This window comes from Tubulanus polymorphus, chromosome 3 (assembly GCF_964204645.1).
Source record: "Tubulanus polymorphus chromosome 3, tnTubPoly1.2, whole genome shotgun sequence".
In the NCBI taxonomy this organism is placed as follows: Eukaryota; Metazoa; Nemertea; class Palaeonemertea; order Tubulaniformes; family Tubulanidae; genus Tubulanus; species Tubulanus polymorphus.
Genome location: NC_134027.1, coordinates 5757334 through 5784972, shown reverse-complemented (window position 1 = coordinate 5784972; position 27639 = coordinate 5757334). Strand labels below are relative to the sequence as shown.

Below are 27639 nucleotides of genomic sequence, written 5' to 3'. Positions count from 1 at the left end.
GATAACTGATATATATATTTTTCAATGGTGTAGACTATGAAAACAATGAAAATTAGTTAAATATTGAAATTGTTAATGAAATGAATGTCAATGACCTCATAATGTTATGATAGACAGTGTTATAAATTATATTATGGTTGAATCAAAATTATTGTCATTTTTATGTACATTCATGTGAATTTATCTGCAAGATGGACAGTAAAATTTGTGTAGTTAGTAAGAAATTCATTCTGAATCTTGTGAAAAATCATCGAAATTGGAATCAAAGCTTAATACAAAGCTAAGCGGTTCTACTAAAATTATTTTGTAAATTGCAATGTTTGGATTATATTCCGTTCATTAGGCTGCCAGAATGTACATACAACTATAAAATGGTTCCTTTTATATGACTGTATGTGTTTCATTGTTATAGCAAAATAAAAAAAATTAGAACAATACAGCTTGAAGTGCATTGTTCACTTGTAGCGGCTGCAACCTATACAACCTAGGTCTGATAGACGGAGACTCTGCCATCGTGTTCTAGCCCCACACACTTGGCTGTGGAAAATTGTTCTTGCAGATGAAGACATCGGAGAGGAAAATCCTATTGAAATTCACTTGGAAAATTATGTTCATAGACGCATGTCCTGAGAAACTGAAGATCCTTACAATGAGGAACGACACATGAGCTTCATTTTAGCACCAAATTTATTTCACTATGTACAATTTGTATCATACAGACTTCAATCCAAACTTTTGTTGGAATTCAGTGTAAAAGTTAATCATACTTTTAGTCGTTCTGGGTTTAACAACGTCTAATGCATGTTTGAAATCTTTCATCTGAATCGACTGGGCATTTATATCCTCCTGCAGTGCAAATAGAGCAGCTTCATTACACACTGCTGTCACCTAGAAATAATAAAATGTGTTAAATACCGAATATTTGCAGTACCGAATCAGAAGCACAGCCGAGATGTTGTTGGACTTGTACTTAGAAGTGATGATAAAATCCACAAAATCTGTTAATCAATTAAAATGGAAGTCTCGTGATCATTAATGAATAGTTTGTATACCTCTGCTCCGGAATAGTTTTCTGTCCGTTCAACAAGTTCATCTGCTATTACATCATCATCAACCGGCATTTTGCGAAATTTTATCTCAAATATAGCACGCCTTGTCTGTTTATCGGGCAACGGTACATAAACCACTCGGTCTATTCTTCCCGGTCTCATCAATGCCTAGAAGAGAGTATACTAAAACTAGATGTCTGAATTACTCAATTACAGGCCAAATGATGAGTATGTGCAAAATACCTTATCGACCATGTCGGGTCTATTTGTTGCAGCAATAACAGTAACATCCACAAGGCTTTCTACTCCATCCATCTCTGTCAATAGTTGTGCCAGTACTCGGTCACCAACATTACTTCCACCAGACGAACTAAATTCAAAATACAGGGAAAGAAACTCACGAAGAAGTCTTAAAGAAATATCATGGGATCAGGTAATCAATACAAACCTTCCTCGTTCAACAGCCAATGCATCTATTTCATCGAAAAATACAACAGATGGCGCTACTGCCCTTGCTCGTCTGAACACTTCCCGTACAGCTCGCTCTGATTCTCCAACCCATTTGCTGAACAATTCAGGTCCCTGTATCGAAAGTACAATGTGAAAATAATGAAAGGTTTCAAACCAGATTTTTCCGCTTTCAACTGCTGAATAGTAAATACCTTGATAGCTAGGAAATTCAAACCGCTTTCAGTTGCTAATGCTTTAGCAGTCATAGTCTTCGAACAGCCAGGTGGGCCATACATAAGAAGACCTTTCGGAGGTTGGATACCCATTCTCTCGAATGCTTCCGGATGTTTTAAAGGCCATTCAACAGCTTGTTTCAACTTCATTTTCAAAGTCTCTTGTCCGCCAATATCTGACCACAAAACCTATAAACGAAAACACTGTATAAACAGAACAGAATAGACTCCAGACACCAAATCTATATTCAAATAATGTTTACCTTTGGAACTTCAACTGCTACTTCTCTCATAGCACTAGGTTGAACCATTTGTAATGCGTATTCGATATCATTCATAGTTATCATGATACCATCATTATTCAGACTCTTTTTAATGGCATGTAATCCAGCTGTAAAAGGTGGATTAAAAGCTCAAAAACTTTACACTAAATACAGCGTAAACATGTGACATGTCAAAAAGCCCAAATATGAGATAATTCTTACCTTCTTTGCACAATGATGCCAGATCTGCTCCAACATAGCCATGACAGCCATCAGAAACTGTGTGTATATCATCAATACTGAGATCGTGTCTCATATCGTTCAACAACTGTAGAAGTATTTCAGCCCTTTGTTTGCCATCAGGAACTGTTATTTCAATCTCTTTATCCAATCGACCGGGTCGACGTAGAGCAGGATCCAGAATATCAGGTTTATTCGTCGCAGCAATGACCAATACTGTATTTAATTTGTCCTGAAATATGAATGACAGATTTAATATAGATTTTACCTATCTAAAGATGATACCAGTAGGTAGGCTCATTTGATTATGATGATTTCAGTCTTACAGTGGCTAAACCATCCATCAACGACAGTAAAGTAGAAACTACTCTCTTTTCAATTTCATTTTGTCCGCTGTCACGTTTGGGACACATTGCGTCTATTTCATCTATTATCAACAACGATGGTCCCCTGAAATTAAAGAATGCACATAAATTATGATGACTATACACATCCAGACAGTTTCGAAAAGAAAAGACTAAAATTAAACCTTTTATGAGCTTCTTCAAATATTCCTCGAAGGCGGGACTCGGTTTCACCATAAAACCTTTAAAAAGAAATCAGAAAAAGATTTATCATCCAAATCTATTTTAGGAAGTAGCAAACATTGTACAGCACTTCTTACCTACTGAATATCTCTGGACCATTTAACCTTATAACATGAACACCAGCAGTCTGTTGTACATACTGAGCTATAGCGCGGGTTATAAGTGTTTTTCCAGTTCCCGAAGGACCATACAGTAGAATACCTTTAGGCAACGCCAACCCTAGTTAGATGTTCAACAAAAAATTTGATTATTTCTGGACCTAGTCCGAAATGAAACGAGTCACAAAGAAGAAAAGGATTTACCAAATTGTTTGTACAAATCTGTTTTGATGAAAGCACTATCCAGGACATCACGAATGACATCTTTCTGTTTATTCAATCCACCCAGCTTATCCCACTGGTTCGTTTCTGAATGAGGTTTACTGCCATGATTCTTTTGAATGTCACTTCTTGAAACTATGTCTATTTGAGTGCGTTGTCCGATTACGTAAAATTTCTGTGAACTCTCTGCCGCAGGTTTGTTGCTCACAGTTGACATTCTGTTGGGCGGAGTTTTGAACATAGATGAATGGAAACTGGTATCTTTCATCGGGGTACACGGTGACGAACTGCTATTATTAACTAACGATTCAGTAGTCCGATTTGACGTATGTGATTTCGGCGTAGATTGAAGCGTTAACGAACGCAGGTCTTCTGATACACTATCCATTTCATGAATGCTGTCATCCAAATCAGTTTTATCCAGTGACACGCGGGGTACCTCAATCGAAGCGACAAGTTGTGAAATGCTAAATGAACAGGGTTGTCCGTAATACGTGCGTCTTATTTTACTTTTCTTACACAAGAAATTTCCCATCAATGAATGTTTCATAAAAGCGACAAATTCTGGATTACTCGCAAATTCCAACGGTTTCTTTGACACCAATTGAAGATGATGGATTTCGATGTGCGGATAATTGATCGGAATTACAGGCACTTTCTGTCCTGCATTGAGGCCAATGTCATTATTATTACCATTGGTAGAAAGAATTCCTAAAGTTGTAAACCCGATCGCAGTATTCGGCCAGGCAAAGAAGACCTCCGTTTTGTCGATGATGACCGGCTGACCGATTGACAGACCACACATTTTCATCGTAACAGGCTGTAAACAAACGACTTTCAAGGCGGATTTAGGTGGCTTGTAAGCTGCAAGTGAAAGATAATCCGAAAATGATCATTTATAACACATTTTTTCGGGAGGAGAGGTTCACCAACATGGAAATTGATTTCTAAATTTACCATTTTCAGTAAGTGAAATAAAATCTACCAAGCCGTAAAATACACCATCTTTATCAATGAATCCGTGATCAAGACTGTCAAGCAGATTTTGCACATCGGTCTCACGTGAAAATCCCTGTTTTTCACAAATCACTTTGTGATTAGGACCACTTTTGTAACTGATCACTGCACCGCATGAATTGCATTCGACCAGTTCGGTTTTCGAGCTCGATTTTGATTTAGGGGGCATGATTTCTTCATTCAACAGTGATAAAACACTACGATCAACGAGCCATGTGGGCAGAATTTGAATCAGTCAACAGTACATGTACAGTCGTACACATGCACATGTAGAAGGTTATAAGCCGGTGTAATTGCTTGGTATTCGCAAAACCGATTCAAGATGGCGGCTATGTAGAGGACGCGACTAAACGATAGCCAGCTCTACGTCTACAATAGGAGTGCTCCGACTTGGTTTCGGTGGGCGCTTCTACGTACCAATTTATGGCCACCATCAACCAGTTGATGATTTTGCCATCGAGAGGTGCATGAAAAAATTATTTTATTTTTTTTGTTTATTATGGTTTTATTTAAAAAACTGCCCGAACCCTAGTGGGTATATGTGGTAACTTCCAGGGCAACCTTCGGTTTTCTGAGTTAGTCGACAGTCGAACTAAACGAAACCGAATGTCCGTTAGCCGGAACTATATTCCGAGAATCAAGCGCATTCGGTTAGTCGACTGACGAAAACCGAATTTGGCCCAGGGTAACTCTCGGGCTGTGGAACGAGCAACTATCTTCGGTTTTAACTGGTCGCTCCCAGGCCCCAAGGACTGTACTCGACACGGCTTAGTCCAGGGCGGCATACTCCGCTTTTGCCGGGCGTCTGATCGTCCAAGATTCGGAGATGCGTCCTGGAGATGCGTGAAAGTATTGGAGATGCGTGAAAGCAATTCATTAAGCTGAAATATTTCATTAACTCTTCGAACTTTTATTTAGATTTTGTTGTTATTTTACATAGGGCGCGGTTTGCATTACGCTGAGTGTATAAGATAGAGACAGAAAACACTTTCCTTAATTCACCGATTGCATGCAAGATGTCAAAATTCACTGAGCTATCACAAATTAAAGCGTTCGCGAGCATTGTCAAATTCATCGGAACTCCGGCGTCTTTAAGTGTCTCTAATCTCGCAAACGAACATATATTTCCCGTTACATTTTCGGTCGTACAGTAATTTTTTCGCCATATCGACTGCAGCACAGAAAGAGTCAGTTCCTGAACTATCTTTCGGATTCCACAAACTACTGTCAATAAATGGGCCCGTTCCGTTCAACCAACGCTGGTTGTCATGTCCTCCGATCGGCACTGCGTATGATCCCAACCAGAAACGCCCTGCAACATTTTCATCATATTATCAGCAAATTACAAAACGCAATATGGGCGTTGATATTTTGATGTTGATTTTATGAATGAATTCTTTAGGTTCTGTTTTCTTTGGCCGAACCAACCCCAGATATTGTAAGATTCAAAATGGTATATATAAACGTTTTATCGCAGAAATGGATCTTTCCCGAGAGCGTGAAGCGATGGTAAAATTACCTGTGGCAAATCCATTATTGGTTATTGAAATGATTAGTTTTTTCCACTCTTCAGTTGTTAGAGCCGATGCTAAATATCCGTTCATGTGATTTACGCGGCAGAATTCTGCGGCTTCTGGTCTGCTGAGTTCATTTGCAATCGGATAATACAACGGGGGCGAGTCCTGTAATTAAACGATATTCAATCATTTTCACAAATCTTAAAAAAAATGACAAGGAACGAGCCATGTTTGGATGTACATATATACAATGATGTGGTCTGTTTTAGTTACACGCAAACACCATTAGTGAAAATTAAACTTAAGACATTTCTGTTTTTTTTCGATGATGATCGCGAATAGAATGCTTTAAAATGGACTGAAAGATACTCTTAATTACGAGTAGTGTATCATCGTGCCAACTTAAAGATCATACCTTGACGTAGTTCGGAGAGTCAGGACCAACTCCGATTACTGGTACGCACAGTCCGTCGTATGGTGAAAAAGAAAATCCGGAACAATTCACCACCATTTGACAAAATACCGCGCATTCTATCGTGGAATTCGCGTGGCGTGTGGCTGGTCCCGAGGTTTTTGGTTGATCTACATTTTGTTTCGTGAAAACGGCCATCCGTATCTCCAAACCATTAACTACCACGATGTGTGATAGAACTATCAAGACAACTGACCGTGTAAAATACATGACTAACGTCAATGAAACACCGGCCACCGATTTTATTCCGATATTCCAGGTGACGTATTTTCTAACGAGAGGTTTAATTCCATTAACTTACTTGAATATGATAAAATGCCTGCACTGAACAAACCGCGGGTAAATATCATTCGAAATGGCACGACGACGCTGCAACAACGAAACAGACATCGTGCAGCTTCATCTTCATAAATCCATGAAAATATTTACATACGGCAAACCACTCTCCATTTTCAATTAAAGCCAAATAACTTATTCATAGGGCCATGAATGTGCCATATAGATTTATTCCAGTTAAGCAGCCTATAACAGTCATTTTATGACGTGCTTACATAAAAGAGGAAATGATAAACGCAAAAAGGTTTCCTTGATTTTCTCTTTGGTGAAAAAGGGCGTTGTTGGAATATTTGGCTCATGCGCCGATAAATTTAATTACCTCGATTACGGTTGTAGGAAATCCTTGCCGCTGTCTTATATGTACCATGTGTAATTCATCCTCCATGTGACTCTCCTAGTCATCGCGATTTCCACTCAATGATCGATACAACAAGTTATTAACAAGTTTTCATTCAACTCGAAATATTTTATTTCAGCTACATCTATCAGTAACAGTCTACATGCATAAGATACGAATGATCTGGCAATCAGAAATACAATGTACGGTACGTTTAATGATGATTTAAAAAGAACGTTATCCAAAGGCAGCAAAATTAAAATTGACTACAATATTTACAATATCAATTAATAATATTAATATTGATATTATCTATTTTACTATTATCATTATTATTATTAATTTCTAAAACACTCCGGCGAGTAGCTTACACAATTAAAACTGCAAAAATAATTTATTTATCATTTAAATCAGCTGTGTATTTGTACAAATTTCTCGTGATTTATATTCAAGATTAACCCTTTGACAATTCAAAGAGCCATCTGCTACAGAATATCGGATCAGAACATCGCAGCTGTGTGGTGGGTAATATATGTATTTTATAGACAATGACTGGCGAAATCGGATCGAATACTCACATTGAAAGGATTCTCAATCCTCAAAAATATCTATCTACGCGCAATAACTAATGGGGTAACATTGTGCTACATTTTACCATATCGGAATGTTGTTGAATAGTTTCTGACCAATCTTCAGCAGCTATTTTTGGAATTGCATTTTTGATAATATCGAGACCGTGTTTTGCGTTAGTTTTAACCACAGTCAGGACGCTCTGAACATCGACGTGTGGAATATCATCCATCCACGAGTCGTAGTCGGTTACCAGTCCTAAAGCGCCGTAACGAATACCAGCCTCCTGCGCTAAAACAACTTCTGGTACCGTGGTCATATTGATACAATCGGCACCCCAACTATGAAACAATTTGCTCTCGGCTTTCGATGAAAAACGAGGCCCTTCAATGGTCACCATAGTACCGGAAGGGTGCGTTTTAACACCGAGCTCATCGGCAGATTTACTCAAAATAGCTCTCGTTTGAGGGCAGAAAGGTTCCGCCATCGGTATATGAAGAATCCCGGCTGGGCTACCGGGTTTTCCGTCGTAGAACGTTTGCTGTCGTTTGGTCGTACGATCGATGAACTGATCCAAAACAACTATATCTTTAGGGACCATTTCTTTCTGCAAATGATTAAATTCTACAATGAAATTGCATTGCTTATATATATTTTTCAAATCTGATTCGTGAACGATTGTAATCGCGATATATAGATTTTTAAAACATAGCAGTGGTTTAACCTGCAGGGAACCGCATGCTGTTGTGACGAGCAGGTGTGTACATCCTTGTTGTTTCAGCGCCCAAATATTAGCCCGGTAGTTGACATCGGTGGGCAATACACTATGTTTCCTACCGTGCCTTGCCAATAAAACGCATTGTACACCGCTAATTGTACCGGTTATTAGCACGTCCGACGGGTTCCCGAACGGCGTTGAAACGGTTAACTCTTGGCGGCTTTCAAGAACCGACGGGTCGTCTAAACCCGTTCCACCGATGATTCCAATTTTAACGCCAGTCATCTGAAAACGAAAAGAGAACGTTCGGTTCACTTGTAAAACGATTATCAAAACCAAACTTACCACGGCCGGCGTAGTCTACCTAGCCGTTGTTCTTAGTCGTTAACATATTATGTGGTTTAGTTCAGATCGGAATTTTCACAAACCAGGAGTACCGGGGTATCCCTTCTTACCACCAACAATTAGGTAACTAAACTAGCGTTGTTCCAGAAGCAGACGTCTTTCGGTGACATATTATGATTTAAACAGACGAACTTTTCTCTTTTTTGAAAATTATCACTCTATCAAAAAAAGTCTTAATTTGTTTTTTTGACTTTTGAATTGCTGACCAGAATAGTTTTTGTTAGAAAAATATTCAACGATTTTATAGTAAAAGTTTAAAAAATTATGATTTGTTACTCGAGTGATAGATATATACCGTATGGTAAAAACAGTTTGAAATTCGCGCCGATGATACAATTAGTTTCTTAAAAACCGGTCTGGTGGGCGTCGAGCGGTATAGGCGTAACTTCCTTCCAAGTGGTTGTTCTAAATTGTTTTTACAGAAACTTTTTCACTAAAGCAATATCATTTTAGAGGCTGTGGTGAGAAAATTCACAATCGGTGATTGCTTCCCAAATAGATTGAAGTGTTTCAGTAGCATCATAACAAGAGCCTTACCATACGTCGTGTTCTCTCACGAGATCGATTGAAAGTGAAAAGAGCGCCACGTATCGTGAATCGGCAAAATTACAAAAGCGTAAATGTCAAAGCGATCAATCTTTTGAAATTATCCTCTTTGAAAAAGATCGTGATATATTCATTTCGCTATTCGGGCTTATGAATTTAGAACAAAAGTGACTAACTATAAGGATTACATCCGCGCAAAAGAAGTTCATCTAAGTGGGATTCGAACCCAATTGTACACCAAGCCATCCCGCCATATTGGTAACCTGTTCCGGATCCGGTGAATTGGCGTATTATTTTTTGCATTAAAGCACCATAATGGCCAATTTATCTATGGATAAAGATGCATTTTACAGGCGAATAAAACGGCTGTACTCTGTTTGGAAGGTTTGACTTGTTATTGAATTCTGCCATCGTCTTAGATTTGATTTGAAGCTTTTTGTTCGAGTTCCGCAGTCTAGTCTGTGTAAACAACTCCCAGTGCCCGGGCCTGGGTTTAGAATGAATGGCATTCTTTTCAGTAGTTGATTGTTTGTTCATTATAGAAAGCTAGTGCCGAAGATGCCCTTGGAAAAGCTGATGCAATTGTTACAGCAGTTGGTGTTGATGAAGACATTGTCTATGCCAAATCTACTGCTCTTCAGGTTTGTTGACGTTGTTATCAAATTGAAATTCTTCCGAATCCGTATCCTGTCAGCATCAACTTTGTTTTAGTTTCACTGTTTCAGAGGAGAGAGTCTCTGACTGAGATAGGCCTTTTTCATTTGTCGCTTACTAATCACTGTCACAATGAAATATTTCTCACAATATGTTTAATTATATACCCTTAAGTTATATCTTTTATGATACGAAGTGGCTACTCTTGCGGACCCGTGCGAATAATTCCGTAGGCTATTCGTACGCACCTGTACGGATTACTCTGTTCGTATGGGAAGGGATAGGGTTAGGGTAAGGTGACGCTATATGTAGTTAAAACATTCGGCTGACTATCAGCGAGCTCGGTGGTCTAGTGGTATGATGCTGCGCTAGTAATTTACTGGCCCGGGTTCGAGTCTCGCTCGATCCGCTCTATTTTTCTCTAACTCTATTCTCCATACTTTCCTTGAAGTCGCACACCTCTGTACGCATGCGCGACATTAATCAGCCAATCAGCGACAGTTATTAGCGTACAGATCCTAGTTCCGTCCGAATTGCCTCCATAGTAATCCGTACGGGTCCGTACTAGTAGCCACAGCGTTTATGATGATAAGCGTTTATAGTAAACTGGATAGAAAATAATATTCAGCCAGCATCACGGACTATTCTTTTTATTCAGACCTGGTTATTTGGATACGAGTTGACTGATATGATCACTGTCCTGACTGAAGAAGCAATTTTCTTCTTGGCAAGTAAAAAGAAAGTAGAATTTCTGAAACAGGCAGATGCAGGAAAAGACAATGACACCGGTGTTCCGCCAATAAAATTACTTATTCGTGATAAGGTAGATTGAAAATTGCGAGAACAAACACATTTCACACTTGCGTATAAATGATTCATGAATTGTGTATGAAATTTATATTTAGTCTGACAAGGATAAAGCTAATTATGGCAAGTTAGTTGATGCAATTCAAGCTAGTAAGAAGGGAAAAACTATCGGTGAATTCTCAAAAGACAAGTTTCCTGGTGAATTTGTTGAGGGATGGTATGCAGCAGTTTCAGAAGCTCAGTTGGACAAGGTATTTAAGTTTTAGTTTATTCATGGTTGCCAAAAGCTCTTAGTAGTCAATGAATGCATTGCCATCTTCTGATCTGTACGGTGTAAATGATATTCGTTTGTAGGTGGATATTAGTGTTCCTGCCGCTTACATTATGGCTCCGAAGGAAGAATCTGAAATCAGCACAATAAAACGTGCCTGTCAGGTAACGATGGACGTCTACAATAAATACTTGAAGGAACAGATCATGGAAATAATCGATGCTGATAAGGTATTGAAACTGACATTATTCATCGGGTTTATTTGACCATGTGTTAAGTTTTCAGGAGTCTGGAAATTTTCTTCGAAAATTAATTTCAGAAAGTAAAGCATGCTAGATTGTCGGAAGGCGTAGAAGAAGCCCTGACCAATAAGAAGTATGTTTCTAATGTGGATACTTCACAGCTCGATATCTGTTATCCGGCTATTCTCCAGAGTGGAGGAAATTACAATCTGAAATTCAGCGTCACAAGGTAAATAGCTATAGGAACCAGTTTGACCAGTGTGCGGATAAGTTATTGGACTATTGATTATTGACTATTGATCTATTTTCAGTGACAAGAACAACTTACATTTTGGTGCAATTACAATAGCCTTTGGTGCCCGGTATAAATCGTACTGTTCTAATATTGTTCGTACAATGTTAGTCGACCCTTCTGAAGATGTTCAAAGTAATTACAATATTCTAATAGCAGCTGAAGAAGAACTGATCAACACTCTTCAACATGGTATGATTTTACATTCGTTTCTATGTTGTTCAATGTTTGCTTCCTTTATGTAACTTTATATTTTGATATTTGATAATTTTTCATCACGTATTGATTTCACAAACACTGGATCCACTTTTGCTTTTATGAATGTGGTTCCAAATTCGTTCCAGGCAAAAAACTTTCTGAAGTTTATAAGGCAGTCACTGAGAAAGTTAAGTCACAAAAAGCTGCATTGCTCGATAAAATGATCAAGTCCTTCGGATTCGCAATGGGCATTGAATTCAGAGAGGGCTCGCTTCTTATTGGTCCAAAGACACAAGCACCTGCTAAAAAAGGTATAATTCTACCGTTCATTTCTTAGATCATCGTTACCTGGTTTATGTTTTTCTAATGCTCAGATATTTTGTTTTTCAGGTATGGTGTTTAACATATCGGTAGGATTTTCAGGGTTGATGAACAAAGATGCTTCGGATGAAGCCAGTAAAAAGTATGCTTTGTTTATTGGGGACACAGTTATAGTCAATGAGGTGAGAATTATTTTGGATACCTTCTGTCTCAGCATTATTTGTCTACGTTTTTTCAAAGGGATCTATTAGTTTATTTTTCATCTTATTTCTAGGGAAATCCTGCCACAATTTTGACACCATTAAAGAAAAGAGTGAAACACATTGGAATATTCCTAAAGGTAAGTATTGACTACAGCAGGATAAGAGTGAACACCTGATATTTGTAAAAGTTTTTCAGGAGTTTGTCTAGACTGACTTTGATTATTTAATTATATTTAGGATGAAGATGAAGAGGAAGAAGAAGAAGAAGAGGAGGAAAAACCAAAAGATGAGGAAATGCTCGGTCGAGGGCGAAGAAACACAGTTTTAGAATCGAGAACAAGGGTAACAATTGATGAGCATTCAAACTATTTTCAATTTTTCCCTCCAAAAACTGTTGCTTACACAGCCATTTCATTTCTGATTTTGTAGACTGAATTATCGAGTGAAGACAAAAGACAACAGCACCAGAAAGAATTAGGCGAACGAATTAATCAGCTCGCGAAAGAAAGACTTCAGGGAATGAATCTCAATGTTGAAGAGAAAAAGTGAGGTTCATTTCTCAGTAATAGCTTTAATCAAAAATGTATTGTTGTTTATATGATGATACTTAAGTTCATGTTTTGTAGAGTACGCAAGTCAAATGTATCATACAAAAGTATTGCTCAATTACCCAAAGAAGCAGAATTAAAAGAATTGAAGTTATTCGTTGGTAAGTTTCTTGCTCAATGTTTTCAGGCATTTGAATTCTTGTGCAAAGAGTAAGAATAGATTTCAGAATTTGATTATTTCAGATAAACGATACGAAACAGTGATTTTGCCAATATTTGGAAACACGACTCCGTTTCATATTTCAACGATTAAGGTACTGATTTCATAAAAATTGAAAACATCAAAATCACACAGATTCATAACCTGCTGCTTTACATTGTATTTAATTCCATTATAGAATATAAGTCAATCAGTTGAAGGAGATTACACATATCTCAGGATTAATTTCTTCCACCCTGGTGCCTCCCTCGGACGGAATGAAGGCGGTCTCTTTCCGCAGCCAGAGGCCACATTCTTAAAGGAAATGTAAGTTTTAGTGTACCGTTGAGTTCATCAGTAAGAATATTTAGAATTATTCAAAATTGATCTCAGTATAGATATTATAAATATAACCTCAGAATTATTGCTACTGTTATTTATGGTTATTAAAAAATTGATTTTAGGTTCGTATAATGTTAGTAAATGAAATCGTGAAATTTTTGAAATTGATATTTTCAGTTCATATCGAAGTTCAAACACTAAAGAACCCGGGGAAATATCCGCGCCTTCATCAAATCTAAACACCGCATTTCGTTTGATCAAAGAGGTTCAGAAAAAGTTCAAAACCAGAGAAGCTGAAGAAAAGGAAAAAGAGGTAAGAGTTTGCATGATCTGTTGGAATGTTGACCTAGAATAATAGCCCTATTAGACCAATATCTGATTTTCACCAAAAACTGGACTTTGAATTGAGCCTGCTTCGTGATTTTAGGGTATAGTTGTTCAAGACTCACTGGTTGTGAATGCTAATCGAGGTAACCCAAAGTTGAAAGATTTGTACATTCGTCCGAATATTGTTTCTAAGCGTATATCAGGGACTCTGGAGGCTCACACAAACGGTATGCTCCATCTGTGCTTGCTTGCTTGCTTGCTTTAATGTGTTAGATTATATAGTTTACTTTATGATTCATAAATTGTTCTATGAATTTTAGGTTTCCGATTTACGTCAGTTCGAGGTGATAAAGTAGATATATTGTACAACAATATCAAACACGCGATATTCCAGCCATGTGACGGTGAAATGATCATCTCATTGCATTTCCATTTAAAGGTTTGTCTCTTCGCACTTGATGTTTTATGTCTGGTATAGGGTATGGAAATAATCTAATGAACCTGCCATATATTATACGTCATGGTTTATGGTTTTGTGACTTTCCAGCACGCGATATTATTCGGTAAGAAGAAACACAATGATGTACAGTTTTACACAGAAGTTGGTGAGATCACCACTGATTTGGGCAAAAGTCATCACATGCATGATCACGATGATCTGAGAGCTGAGCAGGTACATTTAGGGGAATTAACCACTGTATTTGTACAGCTTGATTCATTTGATACCCTTGGCAAGTTATATTCATATGAAATTATATCAACATAGGCTGAGAGATTACTGCGTCAGAAATTGAAATCTGCATTTAAAAGTTTCTGCGACAAAGTGGAGACAATTACGAAACAAGAGGTTGAATTTGATTTGCCGTTCAGAGATCTGTCATTCCATGGTGTGCCATTCCGTAGTACTGTTTTACTGCAGCCAACAAGTGCATGTATGGTCAACCTGACTGAATGGGTAAGTGTTCAATATTTCTCGGCTGTTCTCCTTTTGGTTCCACAGAATAGGAATATCAATATTTAAACTTGATGATGTTATCTCTTTAGCCACCGTTTATCATTACACTCGACGAGTTGGAATTGGTGCATTTTGAGCGAGTTCAATTCCATTTGAAAAACTTTGACATGGTGCTCATATTTAAAGACTATAACAAGAAAGTATCAATGATCAATTCTATTCCGATGACAATGCTGGACCACGTTAAAGAATGGTTAAAGTGAGTAATGTTTTATTCATTTAACTTTTCAACTGGGTCTTGAGTTCTTGTTCTTCAATCTCTGGGTGCCGTTTATTTGTAGCTCGTGTGATATATTGTACACGGAAGGGACGCAAAGTTTGAATTGGTCAAAGATTATGAAAACAATTGTCGACGATCCGGAAGGATTTTTCGACAGCGGTGGATGGACTTTCCTCAGACCTGAATCTGATGTAAGTATATAATGTATCAATAGGGAACTATTCATTAAGTACAGGAGATCCCTCAAAGATCAAGACTGTAGACTGCTTGCTCAATGATATCATTGTAAGTTTGATCGGTAAGCTTTTGTTAGGCCTATATATTGAAAAATTTTCTAATTTTTACAATTTCAGGTAGAAGAGGCAGATGACGACGAGGACAGTGAAGATGAAGCATACGAAGCATCAGAATCCGGTAGCGAATTCGACGAATCAGATGAGAGTGATGAGGAAAGTAACTGGGAAGAAGAGGAAGAGTCTTCGCCAAGTAAATAACCATTTGTATTTTGTATAATTTTTACGATAAGTGGAACTAATTGTGTAAGCTTCCTGATTTTATTTTTTAGAACCTAAGATATTTTAGCTCATATTGATAATGGAATTTTTAATGTTTCTCATTGATTAACAGATGAAGAACTTGGTTCAAGTGAGGAGAGCGGCAAAGATTGGGATGAATTGGAGGAAGAAGCTAGAAGAGGTAGATATATTAAGGATAACAGATTCATGCGACTTAACTTTACTTAAAAGTTTGTTATTCGTTAACTTTCCTTTTTTATTGGAATTAGTTTTTAGCCCACTTGGGACTTTAGTCCCAGCGGGCTATTGCGTTCACTTTTCGTCCGTCCGTCCGTAGACGGAATCCAGTTATTTTGGGAAGTTTTGAAGACGCTTCAAGGTAATGTCTTGATATTTGGGTTACACATGTATCTACCCTAGACACATCTTCAGCCCAAAAACTGGCCCTGTCAGATTCAAGATGGCCGACTGGCAGCCATTGTTGTTCGCCAAAATCAGCACTTTTTACACATTTTTGAACTTTTTGAGGGAAATTTTGAAGACGCTTTGATCAATTACCTAGATCTTTCGGATATATGTGAATCCCCCCAGGGCCCATCAGCATAACAAAAATTGGGTCGATCGGATTTAAGATGGCCGTCCTATGACCTTTTTAGTGCCCAAAAACGTTAATTTTGGCCCAAATTCTGAGTCCTGTAGCTTCCTACTGGTTTATCATTTCTCATTGCAATTTGTGATAGGTATTCTTTGGAAAGGGATGTTTTATACCTGAGACAGGTATTTTTCATCAGCCAATTATGACGCAATTGGCGGCCATCTTGGTGTCAGCAGTACTCATTCGTAAGTGGGAAAAAGTTTTTCCACATTATATTGATACCTAAGCGTATTTTGTTACCACAATCATTTAGAAAGTTGCAGCTCATAACGTGTTCTATGATTGTGGTGAGTTTCGAGGTCATTGGTTTTTGTATATGGCCACCAGGGGGCGTTGAATAATGCAATATCTTAGTATTTCTATATTATATTCGTATCAATGCATATTTTGTAACCACAATCAATTGCAAAGTTGTAGCTCATGACATCATCTATGATTGTGGCAAGTTTTAAGGCCATTAGTTATTCTATATGGTCACCAGGGGGCGTTGAATAGTAGAATAACTTAGTATTTCCTTATTATATTGGTACCTAGGCATATTTTGTTACCATGATCAATTACAAAGTTATAGTTCGTGACATGTTCTATGATTATGGTGAGTTTCAAGGTCATTTGGTTTTGAATATGGTCACCAGGGGGCGTTGAATAGTAGAATAACTTAGTATTTCCATATTTAAGTGGTAACGAGGCATATTTTGTTATCACAATCAATTTCAAAATCGTAGCTGCTGACATGTTCTATGATTGTGGTGAGTTTCAAGGTCATTGGATTCTGTATATGGTCACCAGGGGGCGTTGAATATTGAAATTGTTAGATTGTTGAGCATTTGGAACCACTTCCCAAGTGGGCATGGTGTCCCTGGACCCCTAGTTGTGTACATTTTTTACCAGAGTAATCCAAATGTCTGAAATCAAATGTTAAATCAGTCCTAGAGTAATGAGCTGCACTAATTAGCTAAAGTTAGTGCACTAGTAAGCCTTGCCTAGTTTGTTGGAATGAGTAGTTGGTAGTTAGGTGTACTGTAATCAAGAGATTAAAAAGGATTTGATTAACTTTGGGACTAAGATTGCAATATGTCCGGTCTGCTTGATGCTGGACCTTGCCATAGCACATCATCATAAATATGAAATATTCTTGCAGCCGATGCTGAAGATGAACGCGAGGGAGTTTCATCATCAAAACACAAACACAGCAGCAGCAGCAGCAGTAAACATCACAGTAGTAAACACAGCAGCAGTAAACACGGCGATCGTAGTAAACATGGCGATCGCAGTAAACACAGCAGCGGTAGTAGTAATAAGAAACGACCACGTCAGGATAGCGGCAGCAGTAGTCATAGATCACCGAAAAAGAAAAAGCGCTAAATCTAACTACGTATTTTTTTGTTATCCTTCTTAATACGCTGTGAATATGATTTTCAGTCATGCCGATCGATGGCATTATTTTTCTAAAACTGAATATAAGATTAATGGAAGTCATATTTTGGTCAGTCTGATAGATTCGTATGATGCTTTTGTCATTTGTCTGTCTACTCAAATGTGTTCAATATAAACAACTTGTATTAATAGATACTTCTTTGTTTTGTTAATTTTGACTATTGCTGTTCGTGTACATGGAAATATGAAAGATTCGGTGTATGGAAATGTGAGGCTCATGGCATAATTGTCGCACAATGAAGATGAAATGAGTAGTTTGATGTAAATAAAATATTTGATAATTTACAATACATTTTCACTTTAATTCGACTGTCCATTCTATGCATTTTGGATTTAAATTGATCAGTCTAAATCTACAAGGTTGGTTGTTAATGACGTCCAGAACTGACTTCATGGACCATGATCATGACCTACTTGATTTAGTAGGTTTATTAATTGTTGAAACTACTCGAATGGCAGTTTGTAAAAGAAAAAGGTATGAAAGAGTGAATATGTTTCGGAGTATTTCTATTTTTTTGTGCGAGTATTCTACATATTTTTTGATAAATGAATCTACGATGTTAGTGAAAACATGTACATAAATGATAATTGATTGATAAGTAATAAGAGTTTTACCAAGAATAGAATACCTCAAAAAGTATGGAAATATCATTCAGATTCATAGTTTGTTAGAATTGGGCGCCACATAGGTCCGTATATTGTACGTAATAAGGAAATTTGTATTCTGGCGGTAAATATTTGCTAGTTTACAGAAAATCCGCTATCGTTAACAACAGGGGCAGCACTGAACGGCTGAGATCTAACAGTCTCATTATCTTACTGTGGTATGCGAGGATGTCAAATTTCATTCATCATTTCGAGCTAGTTCATTTGAATAATTGTATCGACGAAAATACTTTATCTGCTTTGAAAAACTATTATCTTTTAAATTCCTAAGGATGACTTACATGTCACAGGATTAATTGAAAGAAAACTGAACTTTTTTATGTGGCAATAAAAAACTGGACAAGAATTTGTCACAGCAGCCGCAAAAAGAATTTCACAGAGAAATGGTGGTCTGTGCCCGAGAAACCTTTTCCATAAGTGGCAACAAGTAACAGACTCAACTACTTTGTCATGCTAGCTTAATTCCCCTCAGCAAAATCCACCACATACAACAACACATGCATCTAATTTTCATATAAAAAATTTATTACATGTAAAATACCAGAATGCGGTTTTTCTATTTACAAATGTTACAAATGCTCGAACAGAATGAATGAATGACACATGATTCGCGTTTAAATTAATAGTTCGTTAATAACGTCCTCCCATCATTCCACCTCTCATAACACCGGGAGGTCCTCCTCGACCCATCTGAGGTGGCGGTCCCCTCATTCCAGGTGGTGGTCCCATCATCGGTGGCATTCCACGTCCAGTTGGTCTCGGCGGAGCAGCTACAAACAAAGGAAATCAATAGTTACAGCCTGATTTGATTACCAAGTAAACAGGGATTCTATATTAGTGGAATAATTTCTAAAATTCAGACAATTACCTGATCCAGCTCCACGCCCTTGAGGAGCCATTACTGAAGCTGAAGGGCCACCTACGCCACGAACTGGACCCTGTAAACCTGGAGCAGCACCACCCGGTGGTCCCTGCCCCACACCGCGTCCGGCAGCTCGTCCCATACCAGGTCCTGGACCGGAGCCTGGCAGTGGAACTCGAGGAATTCCCTCCTGAAATTTCAAAATAATTGTTCAATTAATATGAAAGAGTTACTGACAGTTTAAATCATTTATAGATGCTAATTGTCACGTACCTCAGCTGAAGGAGGTCCTTCGACTGTCATCGACACAAGATTCTCTCCTCGTAACAATACGAGACCTAAAACTCGTTTCTCTTCACGTTCCGGCTGTTTCGTGTTTTTCGGTTTTATCTTTCTGAATTCGTCACAATCTCCGAGAATAAGATTCATGTGTTTATCGAACGCTTTGAATGTTCCGATGAACACTCTTCCATCTTGTAACGTGCAACGCATACGATAGTTTATATGCTGAAGCATCTTTGAACTCTTACCCGCCTGAAATTATTAGACACAGAACTTGAGTAGAAATCTTGACACATAAAAACGACTCTATCCTCGCTATCCGATTGACAAAAGAAGATGTAAGAATATGTCATCGAATTCAGAATATTTTTATTAGCAATGAACTACTACTGACTAAAAGTACACTGGATTGATATATAATTTGTGGAAGTATTTGGCAATTTATCTTAATCGCTGCATGGAAACTTTGATCATTGCCATTGATTTGTTAACAGTTTGTTTTCTTAGCTTCAAAAGAAGACAAAGATATGGCGTCGGTAGAGAAAAAATTATAAAATCTAAGTTCGCGAACCTTTCCAAGCATTGTAAAAGGTCTAAACGTTATGTGAAGTAAATTTGCACTTAATAAAATCATTGCTTACCATTTTCACAAGTAGGATGACGACGGATTTTAAAAATATTAATAGGAAAACGAACCGGCTTCGTTCCCTCTAAATCCTATTTCCGGGTTAGTGTAATGATTTGACGCATTGATGGCGCCACCATACGGTCGTATTTTACCGGCCACCCGCGCGCTTACAATTAACTTGTTACCGTATTGTGCTGCCACAATTGCTATGCGGTCATACGCTGAACTAATTGAATGGAACTAATGAAGCTCTATTTACTAAACAACGCACCGTGTTTAAAACAAAATAGAGACGTTGGAGCCAATTAATCTGAAATGAGTGGCTCGTCTGGGTTCGATACTTTATGATTTGCCTTCACTTTTACCTCATGGTAAGTAAATATCAACATTTAATAGCTAGCAGAAAGCATTTGAAATGCAGCCCATTCGACCCAGAAGAGGGGCGCCAGGGGTTTGATGATACAGTAACAACAGTCTAAAGTTTTTATTTGTAGTTAGTTTGAGTAAGGTCTACTTTAAGTTCTGCTTTTTTTTATAGATGTGTGCAGATGCATGTGCATTGTGCAATAAGTGTTAACATTTAAAGCTGGGGATCACTGATCATTAATTTAGATGAAATTATAAGAATTCAATTTTCGTTTCTGCTTCATTCAGTGCTTGTCATTGACATTGTGACGTCCGTGTAATATTGTGGGAACAGCAAAATCTGTTGTCAGGCTTTGCGCTGAAGTGGCTACATGTTCTGAATAAAATTTTTTTCTTTTTCATGTTTATATAGCCTATCTATATGTAGAGTTCAATAAAATCTAATTTTTAACAAGCATGAAATTTTGATTTCTAAAATGAAAGTGTCAATTTTTCCAATCAGTCATACCTTGATTAGGCTACGTAATTGGTAGTGTCGATTGGAAACTGCCGCTTTCTCATTCATTACCCTAAACAATTCATGATTATTTTTGGTAACTATGAGTCATGACTTATAAAATCTAATTCCATACTCTCGGGGTGAGGCAATTATCGCTTAGACCTATTAACAAAATCGGGTTCAAAGACAGTTTTAGAAATTTTCAAATGCAGAGAGTAAGCATGTACCATTGAATTGATTTATTCTAGTTAAAATAATTTTCGCTAAACTAATCCGTAGGAGATGAATATCAAAATCAATTTCAAAATTGCATTCGCTTTGATTTGAACAGTTAAAATCTAGGATTATTTGAATTTATTCCATGATTGGATTAGTCTCGGTCAGAGATGAACGTTTTGATTGTACCGCCGGTATATGTATGCATGTAATGTATTATCTGAATATAACTTGCGACTCCATGGATACCAATAGGAGCACTTCATCCGACTGTTGCTATGCAACACAGTTTCTGAAATACTCGCAACGTAGGCAGTTACATCTCGTGGCTAATATGCCGTACTGATCTTCCACGACATATCGCCATGGTAACCGACCAGTTATATTCCTCATTTTTGCAGTTTTATTCTTTACTACGGACGACGGGAGCTGCCTAGATCTGAAGTATTAAGAAATGCGAATGGTGTAAAGACGGGTTGTCTGCAAATTGATGATTTTGTCTAGGCCTACTTGAAGTAAACCGGTGTCAGTTGACAGCTTAAACTTCATACACAGGCATCAGCGGTATGTATTAGTAATGGAACAAATGCAAAACTGATTATTAAATTTTTTTACGTTTGAAGACACTTGAGGGCACTATATCATATAGATTTGAGATTTTAACGTATCATTTCTCCTCATGAATATTTAAACGTGTAACGATATTTCTTCAATTTTTGCTTTTCAATATTTCTGCGCAGTCTTACGAGTTATCTACTATAAAGTATTGCTTAATTTGGGAAAACATTATTTTAATTCTAAAATTCAAATCAGCACCTGTGGAACTGGATCGGAGATGGAACGATTTGTGTTTACTGGGTATTCAATTGTTGAATTGAATTATTGAAAATCATAACCTGTGGTTGAATTTCAGGCTACATTAATTTCAGTTTCAAAAAATGTTATTCCTGTCATGATCGACCCATTATAAAGATGGGTCTATAGGAAATTCTACTTTTGAAATTTAGAAAGGGGAGAATTATTCATTCACATATCATATATAATGATTGATTTGTTATTTTTTCATGATTCAATGAGAAATATGCGAAAGATAGAAAAAAGTAATCATTTCAATAATATGGGAAAACGTTCAGTATTCTATGCATAGCGCTGAAACCATTCAGCAACACACTTCAAATATTGATTCTCTTGTCTCTTATATTTGATGATAATTTAAACGCGTTGATCTCAATAATGAGTATCAATCAGTGTCGTTGAGTAAAACTGTTAAAAAATACCCGTGACGCGGTATTTATGATAATAATGATAATAATCTTCATTCTTATAATATAGCTCCAGATTCTCTTTACAGCAGGGTCCTTACGACTCCTTCAATCCCTTAAAAACTCCTTCTAAATAGAAAATGCTCTTAAAGGTGCTTGAAACTCCTTTAATTTGAGAAAAATGCTTTAAAACAGGATAAGCAATATACTTATATAAATGTAAAACTATGCCGAGCAATTTCAATTATTATAAGTTTCGTTGAAGCAGTCAGTTTTTAGTCTCTTCATATGGACTCGCTATTTATATTTAGGCAACAAATTCCATAAATCAGGACTCGCGTAACTATGAGGATTTCTTTTTCGTTATGAAAATGTTTCCCCCACGACACAATGTTGCATCTACCGACGCGACTCAATAATGATCAAATCATGACAAAAATGTTTAATTCGAACGCCAGAATTAATAGAGATGGGAAAACGTTTCTATGGCAACAATTTCGAGACATAAATCGCGCGCGCGTTTAATCTAACGCAGCAGACGTAACTTGTCGTCATTTCGGCGTCCGTCGGTATGTTTTTACGTCTTTTTTGGCGATATTTAGTAATTCCGCGCTCGGTTGCCATGGTTCCAGCTAGAATTTGAAATAGCCACATTGATTACGTTATTACGTAGGGACTGATGGCAGCTTCGCAACAACGAGTATTAACCACACCTCTTCATACAATACAATCCATGTGTATATATATATATATATATATATATCACTGCCTGTGTGATGCAAAAAACTTGTGTAGAAATCTCATATTGTCAATGAAGATTGTTACCACTAATCGATTGGACAAAAGAGGGAGGGATTACCTGATATTAATTAAGGGTAAGACGACTAGGCGCGGAGATATAAGACTAATGCCGCGGCGTCTATTGGTATTAGAACCGGATATCAGACTAAGCGGCCGTGTCTGAAAACAAGTTCTGACTTCTTAAGTTTTACGCTAAGGGCCCCTTAAATATAACAAAATGTAACTTTAAATGTAACTGTGATTTTTCTTTATAAAAGACGATTTAACAGGAGATGTCTTGAGAAAAGATTTTCATTTATAATTTCCTAGTAGACCTATATTTCCATGCTACGCTGTTTTTTATTTCTAGATATTTTATCCGTGGCCGTGATGGCAAACAATGAAGATGATTTAGTTAATTTGGGACCTTTCATGGCAAACTACGTACTCAACAGCAACCTGAACGGTGGAGTGTCTCCTCAGTTGTTACTGCTACCGAAGCCGTCTAATATAAAGCCAGTTTTGGCTCCAAAATCTACCAGTGCCCAATACCGCATGTGTATGTCAAAATCGGATTACGTTGGGAACGTGCAGTGTGGTCCACCGGTGAAGAAAAAATGTGTCCGTGTGATGACCGTTTCTAAAAGCAGGAAAAGCAACCGACTGACTGAAAAACAACAGAGAGTCAAAAAATGGTAAATGAGTTTACTCAAAAACTGTAGTATGTAACTGCTGTATTTACTTATTCCTTATTATAAATATCGCTGTTTAATGATGTTTTCCAAGGTTGCAATCGGCGTATGTTTTTTGCCCGAAAGCGAAAACGTTGAAAATTTCGAGTCACATTGTACTGATGCGGGCATGTCGTGTGTTTGGACCGATGACGCAGAAGGCTTTAGTGTTCCTCGTACAGCAAGCGTTTCCATACGTAAAAATCACCACAGACAGCGAGAGAGCCGGGCATTTCTTCACGGGTATCATGGAAAAACCAAATGATGTAAGCATGTCGCGGAAATTGATAAATTATTCGTATCCACTATGTGTCTGGAACGGGAATAATGACCTAAATCAATTAGAAGACCAATCATTCAAATTTTTTCGATAGATTACTCTGTTGTTCAAACAAAAAGCAAAAGATAACGAATTGGCTTTTAATTAAGTGATATTGTCAATGCAAAAGTTTTTTCGAAATTTCATTGCAGGCTGCTATATACAGACGTACACGATTTTGGAATAATGCCATTAAACTGGATGCTAATATAACTGTCTCAGACTCTACAAATGAAGGTACAGTAACTAGTTTCTGTATCCCAGGATCTTCATGCATTCTGAAGGAGAGTTCTCCTCAACTGGTTTTAGAGAGGCGCCTACCCCTTTCTTTTTTACATCCACCCCTCTGAAAATAAGCCACCCCTTTTAAAGTATGATAATAATGATAATAGTAATAGTAAATTGTTCTTAAATGGGGCAAGGATCCTATGATGCAGTCAAATGCGCCCTCTGTGAAAATCTTATCATAATAGTCACAGAACAAGGTGGTTTTGAGATTTCTGTTAAACTGATCCGGATTGAGATGAAACAAATCAGAAAGATTTGATTTATTCCAAAGCGCTAGACAGGAGAATGCTCACTGTCCAAAAGTTGAAGTGCCAAAAGTAGGTTCAGATAGGCTGCTGCCCCTACCAGAAATACTAGATGACACCAAAATAAAGCTTGAGTTTCTGTAATTTTTGGGGGATCAAAGCCTTGCTACTTCAGCAGCCACAATGTCATACACTTAACGATAAATGCAGCCCTTTAAAATTCCAGCACACGGAAAACACTAGTTAACTCATCTGAATCTATTATTCTGTTGGGCCTTTTCAACCAACACCAATATTTGTGTCAAGAGCTCTTCTCTTTTTCCCATCGTTTATAGCTATATGATAAAAATTTTCATTTCCAGGTACGTCATCCGCAGCAGTCGATAAACCGCTGAGTCAGACTTCGGACGAATCTGAAATCAAACAAGAGCCAGTTGATCAAGGGTATGAGTCTCATAATTCTGAAACCGACCCAGCTGGATCACTTCTCATTAAATCAGAACCAGTAGATGATAGTTATGAGAAGACAGACCAACAGACTGACTCCGAGGCTACAGAGGATGCGTTGTCTGATGAAGATGAACAGTTAAATACGAGAAAAGGATTACAGTCACATCTTCTAATGGCTGGACCGCCATCTACGGTCTTATCCTCAGCCTCATATTTACCACGTACAACTCCACTAGTTCAAGTCTCTCCTAATGCCAACAACTTAACGACAGATATCCCTCTCATACCCCAGGCCAGCATTCCCGGTGGACTTTCAGTTGTTCCTTGTTTGCCATCGGCGTTGTTTCAGCTCTCTCCGGCTGGTTTGGTGCAAAATCTGTCTTCGAATATCGCCCAACAGGGTACGCCGATACTGGCGAACCTAGCTATGCAGTCTGCGGTGCCTCAAGATATGTTCGAAGCACAGAAAATAATCAATAATCTTATCACATACGTAAAACACCGCGAAGCAAAATTCAAAGAGCTTCACGATGAATTTTCGAATTTGTCTAATGAATTTCGTAAGCTCACTCATGCATTTAAAGCCTTTGAACAAGAAGGTAATAACATCCCATTCCTTGCTGCGAGAAACAGTGTTAATAATGTTTAATTACCATGCGCATCACCAGAGGGGCTTCTGGGGCGCGGACGACTCCCATTTTTAATAAGTTCCGCATTTTAGTTCAAAATGTTTTATTTTAGTTTTTCCTCAAATTACGAAAAAATTTCATTAATATTTTGCTTTGAATTTGAATTGCTTTGATTTTTAGGAATTAAGACTAAGAACATTCAAGCAATCAAGGATTCAGAAATGCTTGTTTGCTTTGGGTTGGCAATGGTGCAATGTATGGTGTATAGTTCCACTTGTATTGATTCTGACGCCCCTGGTTACAGTATATAGTTGCTATGATAGTCTTATGGGTTATTCTTAATAATTCAAGGAACTTAGAATTTTTATAAGTGCCATGAAACATGAAGATGTGGAAAGCATTAATTAGGTAGTTAAGGTTACTTTTTTTTACTGCCATTTTGAGCTTGATGTAAGAAATGATACAAAATGATAAAATGATAATGCATGAAAATATCAGAAAGATTTAGATTATAGAATTAATTTATTGATTATGTACTTGCAAAATGGCTATTTAAAGAAACTTTGTCCATAAATCTTGGAGTAATAGTACAAATCGCTTAGTCTCAGTGCAGTTAGTCACTGAGATAAGATTAATTAGTAATCAAACAAGGCTGTAAAATTATACAAGATTGCTAATTTAATTGTCGGGGCCAATAAACCATGCAGCAACTAAACACTATGTAGGTCTTGTTGCTAGGTTAATACAGCACTTGCGGACACGTTGTCATGGAAATATCAAATATTTACCCAGCAGATTGTCGAGTATGTTTCAACATACAAGCATCAAATGATACCTGATTTCATTTTTAAAAGAATGAAAATCCTTCGGTTTTGTTTCGGTTTGTACGTGATCACCTCATTATACAAGTGCCGGTAGATCGTTATTTTGTTTTTGTAAAGAATAAACTTTGAAGAGGCCTTTGAATGTATATATTATTTAATAGTCACACCTACAGCCAGTATTTGTATCATAACTGTACTTGCAATATGTATATACATTATACTACATGGATTTGATAGTTGTATACTTTGGTCAAACTGATTTTGTTAAGTCAATTGAGATGGAAAGGCATTCGACACTCTTCATAGTTCTGAAGAACTGAAATGATAAACTAAGATGGCTATGGTCCAGATCAAATTGCTTATCACATTTTATCACGTACCGTATATTTGTATATCATTCATGGTATTCATTATGTAGATGTTAAATTAATTCTTTGAGCACCACTTCTCTTTCAATGTGACCTACGACGTAGTTCTAATTATTGTAACTTTGCTGTTTTATCTTTTGCAAATGTCGCAGTAGGACGGTCTATCCTGGTGCTCGAAGATTTGATTTAATTGCCACAGTTGCACCCTTGTGTACATAGATATATGTTAAAAGGTTATGTAAAGAATTATAATATTGATTAATAGTATTATTATCATTATATTATCATTAATATATATATATATATATATATATATATATGAAAACAGAACAGAGACAATCGTCAACAAGTATGAATCCATTTTTATATGCCATTTATTACTAAAACAAATTGTTAAATTACGTAGAAATTTGCATGATGTTCGTTTATTGTTGAAATAATGAAAAATGATGGTAAAGTTATGTTTGCTTAAATAGCTAGCTATTAGGTGTACTGTATTTCTCTACATGAGTAAATGTTTTGTATCTTCTATTGAACTACAAATCTTAATAACTTCAAGATTATGTTGGATGTAGGAATAATCATCTCCGAGATCAGAGAGTGGGTTCCGAGGGGATGTATAAACTATCATTCCCTGAACTTAAGTGTTTACTTAGAAAAAAATGTGTGAATGTTACTTTTTGTCTGGAACGAGGCATTATGGATATGTTCTTCACTTTTTCCCTAGTATACATCATACTTGGTACATATAATTAATTGTTAAATCAGTATTTGCCGAAATTATGTGCTTGGGTAAATCGTAAAATAAATCAAGATATTTGGCTAAATTACTAGCATTCATTCTTTTCATTCCATGCACTTAGGAATTTGCTTCTTGGGTTAAAGGATCCATGTCTTGGTAGTCATTCTTGAACTTCA

At 37.2% G+C, this 27639-nt stretch overlaps 5 protein-coding genes across 6 annotated transcripts; 2 read left to right on the top strand and 3 right to left on the bottom strand.

Annotated features, from left to right (window-relative positions):
* Positions 1–684: 684 nt before the first annotated feature.
* LOC141902746 (ATPase family gene 2 protein homolog A-like) lies at positions 685–4429 on the bottom strand. Its single transcript, XM_074790613.1, has 12 exons — positions 4100–4429; positions 3125–4006; positions 2900–3041; positions 2765–2821; positions 2562–2685; positions 2218–2467; positions 1996–2123; positions 1712–1921; positions 1498–1631; positions 1293–1419; positions 1053–1217; positions 685–888 (listed from the first exon to the last, which is right to left on the bottom strand). The coding sequence occupies exons 1-12, from the start codon at positions 4326–4328 to the stop codon at positions 712–714; spliced, it is 2625 nt and encodes an 874-aa protein (XP_074646714.1). The 5' UTR covers positions 4329–4429; the 3' UTR covers positions 685–711.
* A 2527-nt stretch (positions 4430–6956) lies between these two features.
* LOC141901583 (S-methyl-5'-thioadenosine phosphorylase-like) lies at positions 6957–9091 on the bottom strand. The gene is made up of 3 exons (XM_074788911.1): positions 9052–9091; positions 8116–8394; positions 6957–7998 (listed from the first exon to the last, which is right to left on the bottom strand). Exons 1-3 carry the CDS (start codon positions 9052–9054, stop codon positions 7447–7449), a joined length of 834 nt encoding a protein of 277 aa, XP_074645012.1. The 5' UTR covers positions 9055–9091; the 3' UTR covers positions 6957–7446.
* A 213-nt stretch (positions 9092–9304) lies between these two features.
* LOC141901156 (FACT complex subunit SPT16-like) lies at positions 9305–17556 on the top strand. Its single transcript, XM_074788260.1, has 25 exons — positions 9305–9444; positions 9603–9701; positions 10373–10537; positions 10620–10772; positions 10876–11022; positions 11112–11263; positions 11346–11518; positions 11671–11835; positions 11915–12027; positions 12120–12185; positions 12286–12390; positions 12478–12593; positions 12675–12757; positions 12840–12910; positions 12995–13122; positions 13315–13450; positions 13565–13691; positions 13785–13903; positions 14012–14137; positions 14231–14419; positions 14509–14678; positions 14761–14890; positions 15053–15185; positions 15327–15395; positions 17011–17556. The coding sequence occupies exons 1-25, from the start codon at positions 9376–9378 to the stop codon at positions 17232–17234; spliced, it is 3228 nt and encodes a 1075-aa protein (XP_074644361.1). The 5' UTR covers positions 9305–9375; the 3' UTR covers positions 17235–17556.
* A 948-nt stretch (positions 17557–18504) lies between these two features.
* Positions 18505–19849, bottom strand: LOC141902049 (small nuclear ribonucleoprotein-associated protein B'-like). The gene is made up of 4 exons (XM_074789689.1): positions 19758–19849; positions 19108–19368; positions 18841–19024; positions 18505–18742 (listed from the first exon to the last, which is right to left on the bottom strand). Exons 1-4 carry the CDS (start codon positions 19758–19760, stop codon positions 18603–18605), a joined length of 588 nt encoding a protein of 195 aa, XP_074645790.1. The 5' UTR covers positions 19761–19849; the 3' UTR covers positions 18505–18602.
* A 120-nt stretch (positions 19850–19969) lies between these two features.
* LOC141901803 (uncharacterized) lies at positions 19970–27027 on the top strand. 2 transcript variants are annotated; one of them, XM_074789287.1, is made up of 7 exons: positions 20688–20824; positions 20984–21133; positions 21227–21389; positions 23238–23562; positions 23654–23864; positions 24070–24154; positions 24813–27027. In XM_074789287.1, the coding sequence occupies exons 4-7, from the start codon at positions 23258–23260 to the stop codon at positions 25547–25549; spliced, it is 1338 nt and encodes a 445-aa protein (XP_074645388.1). In that variant the 5' UTR covers positions 20688–20824; positions 20984–21133; positions 21227–21389; positions 23238–23257; the 3' UTR covers positions 25550–27027. The 2 variants fall into 2 exon arrangements, with proteins under 2 accessions (XP_074645387.1, XP_074645388.1); XM_074789286.1 differs by lacking the exons at positions 20688–20824; positions 20984–21133 and adding an exon at positions 19970–20115.
* Positions 27028–27639: the final 612 nt, after the last annotated feature.

Coding starts and splice junctions, on each gene's coding strand:
- LOC141902746 (XM_074790613.1), bottom strand. CDS start 4,328: ATGCCCCCTAAATCAAAATCGAGCTCGAAAACCGAACTGGTCGAATGC. Junction 3,042..3,124: donor AGATTTGTACAAACAATTTG/GTAAATCCTTTT, acceptor ACATCTAACTAG/GGTTGGCGTTGCCTAAAGGT. Junction 1,420..1,497: donor TTGGCTGTTGAACGAGGAAG/GTTTGTATTGAT, acceptor TTTTGAATTTAG/TTCGTCTGGTGGAAGTAATG.
- LOC141901156 (XM_074788260.1), top strand. CDS start 9,376: ATGGCCAATTTATCTATGGATAAAGATGCATTTTACAGGCGAATAAAA. Junction 14,138..14,230: donor ATGATCTGAGAGCTGAGCAG/GTACATTTAGGG, acceptor ATATCAACATAG/GCTGAGAGATTACTGCGTCA. Junction 15,396..17,010: donor GGAGGAAGAAGCTAGAAGAG/GTAGATATATTA, acceptor ATATTCTTGCAG/CCGATGCTGAAGATGAACGC.
- LOC141901803 (XM_074789286.1), top strand. CDS start 23,258: ATGGCAAACAATGAAGATGATTTAGTTAATTTGGGACCTTTCATGGCA. Junction 23,865..24,069: donor TCATGGAAAAACCAAATGAT/GTAAGCATGTCG, acceptor ATTTCATTGCAG/GCTGCTATATACAGACGTAC. Junction 24,155..24,812: donor CTCAGACTCTACAAATGAAG/GTACAGTAACTA, acceptor TTTCATTTCCAG/GTACGTCATCCGCAGCAGTC.
- LOC141902049 (XM_074789689.1), bottom strand. Junction 19,025..19,107: donor AAGGACCTCCTTCAGCTGAG/GTACGTGACAAT, acceptor TTGAAATTTCAG/GAGGGAATTCCTCGAGTTCC. Junction 18,743..18,840: donor AGGGCGTGGAGCTGGATCAG/GTAATTGTCTGA, acceptor CTTTGTTTGTAG/CTGCTCCGCCGAGACCAACT.
- LOC141901583 (XM_074788911.1), bottom strand. Junction 7,999..8,115: donor CAGCATGCGGTTCCCTGCAG/GTTAAACCACTG, acceptor AATCATTTGCAG/AAAGAAATGGTCCCTAAAGA.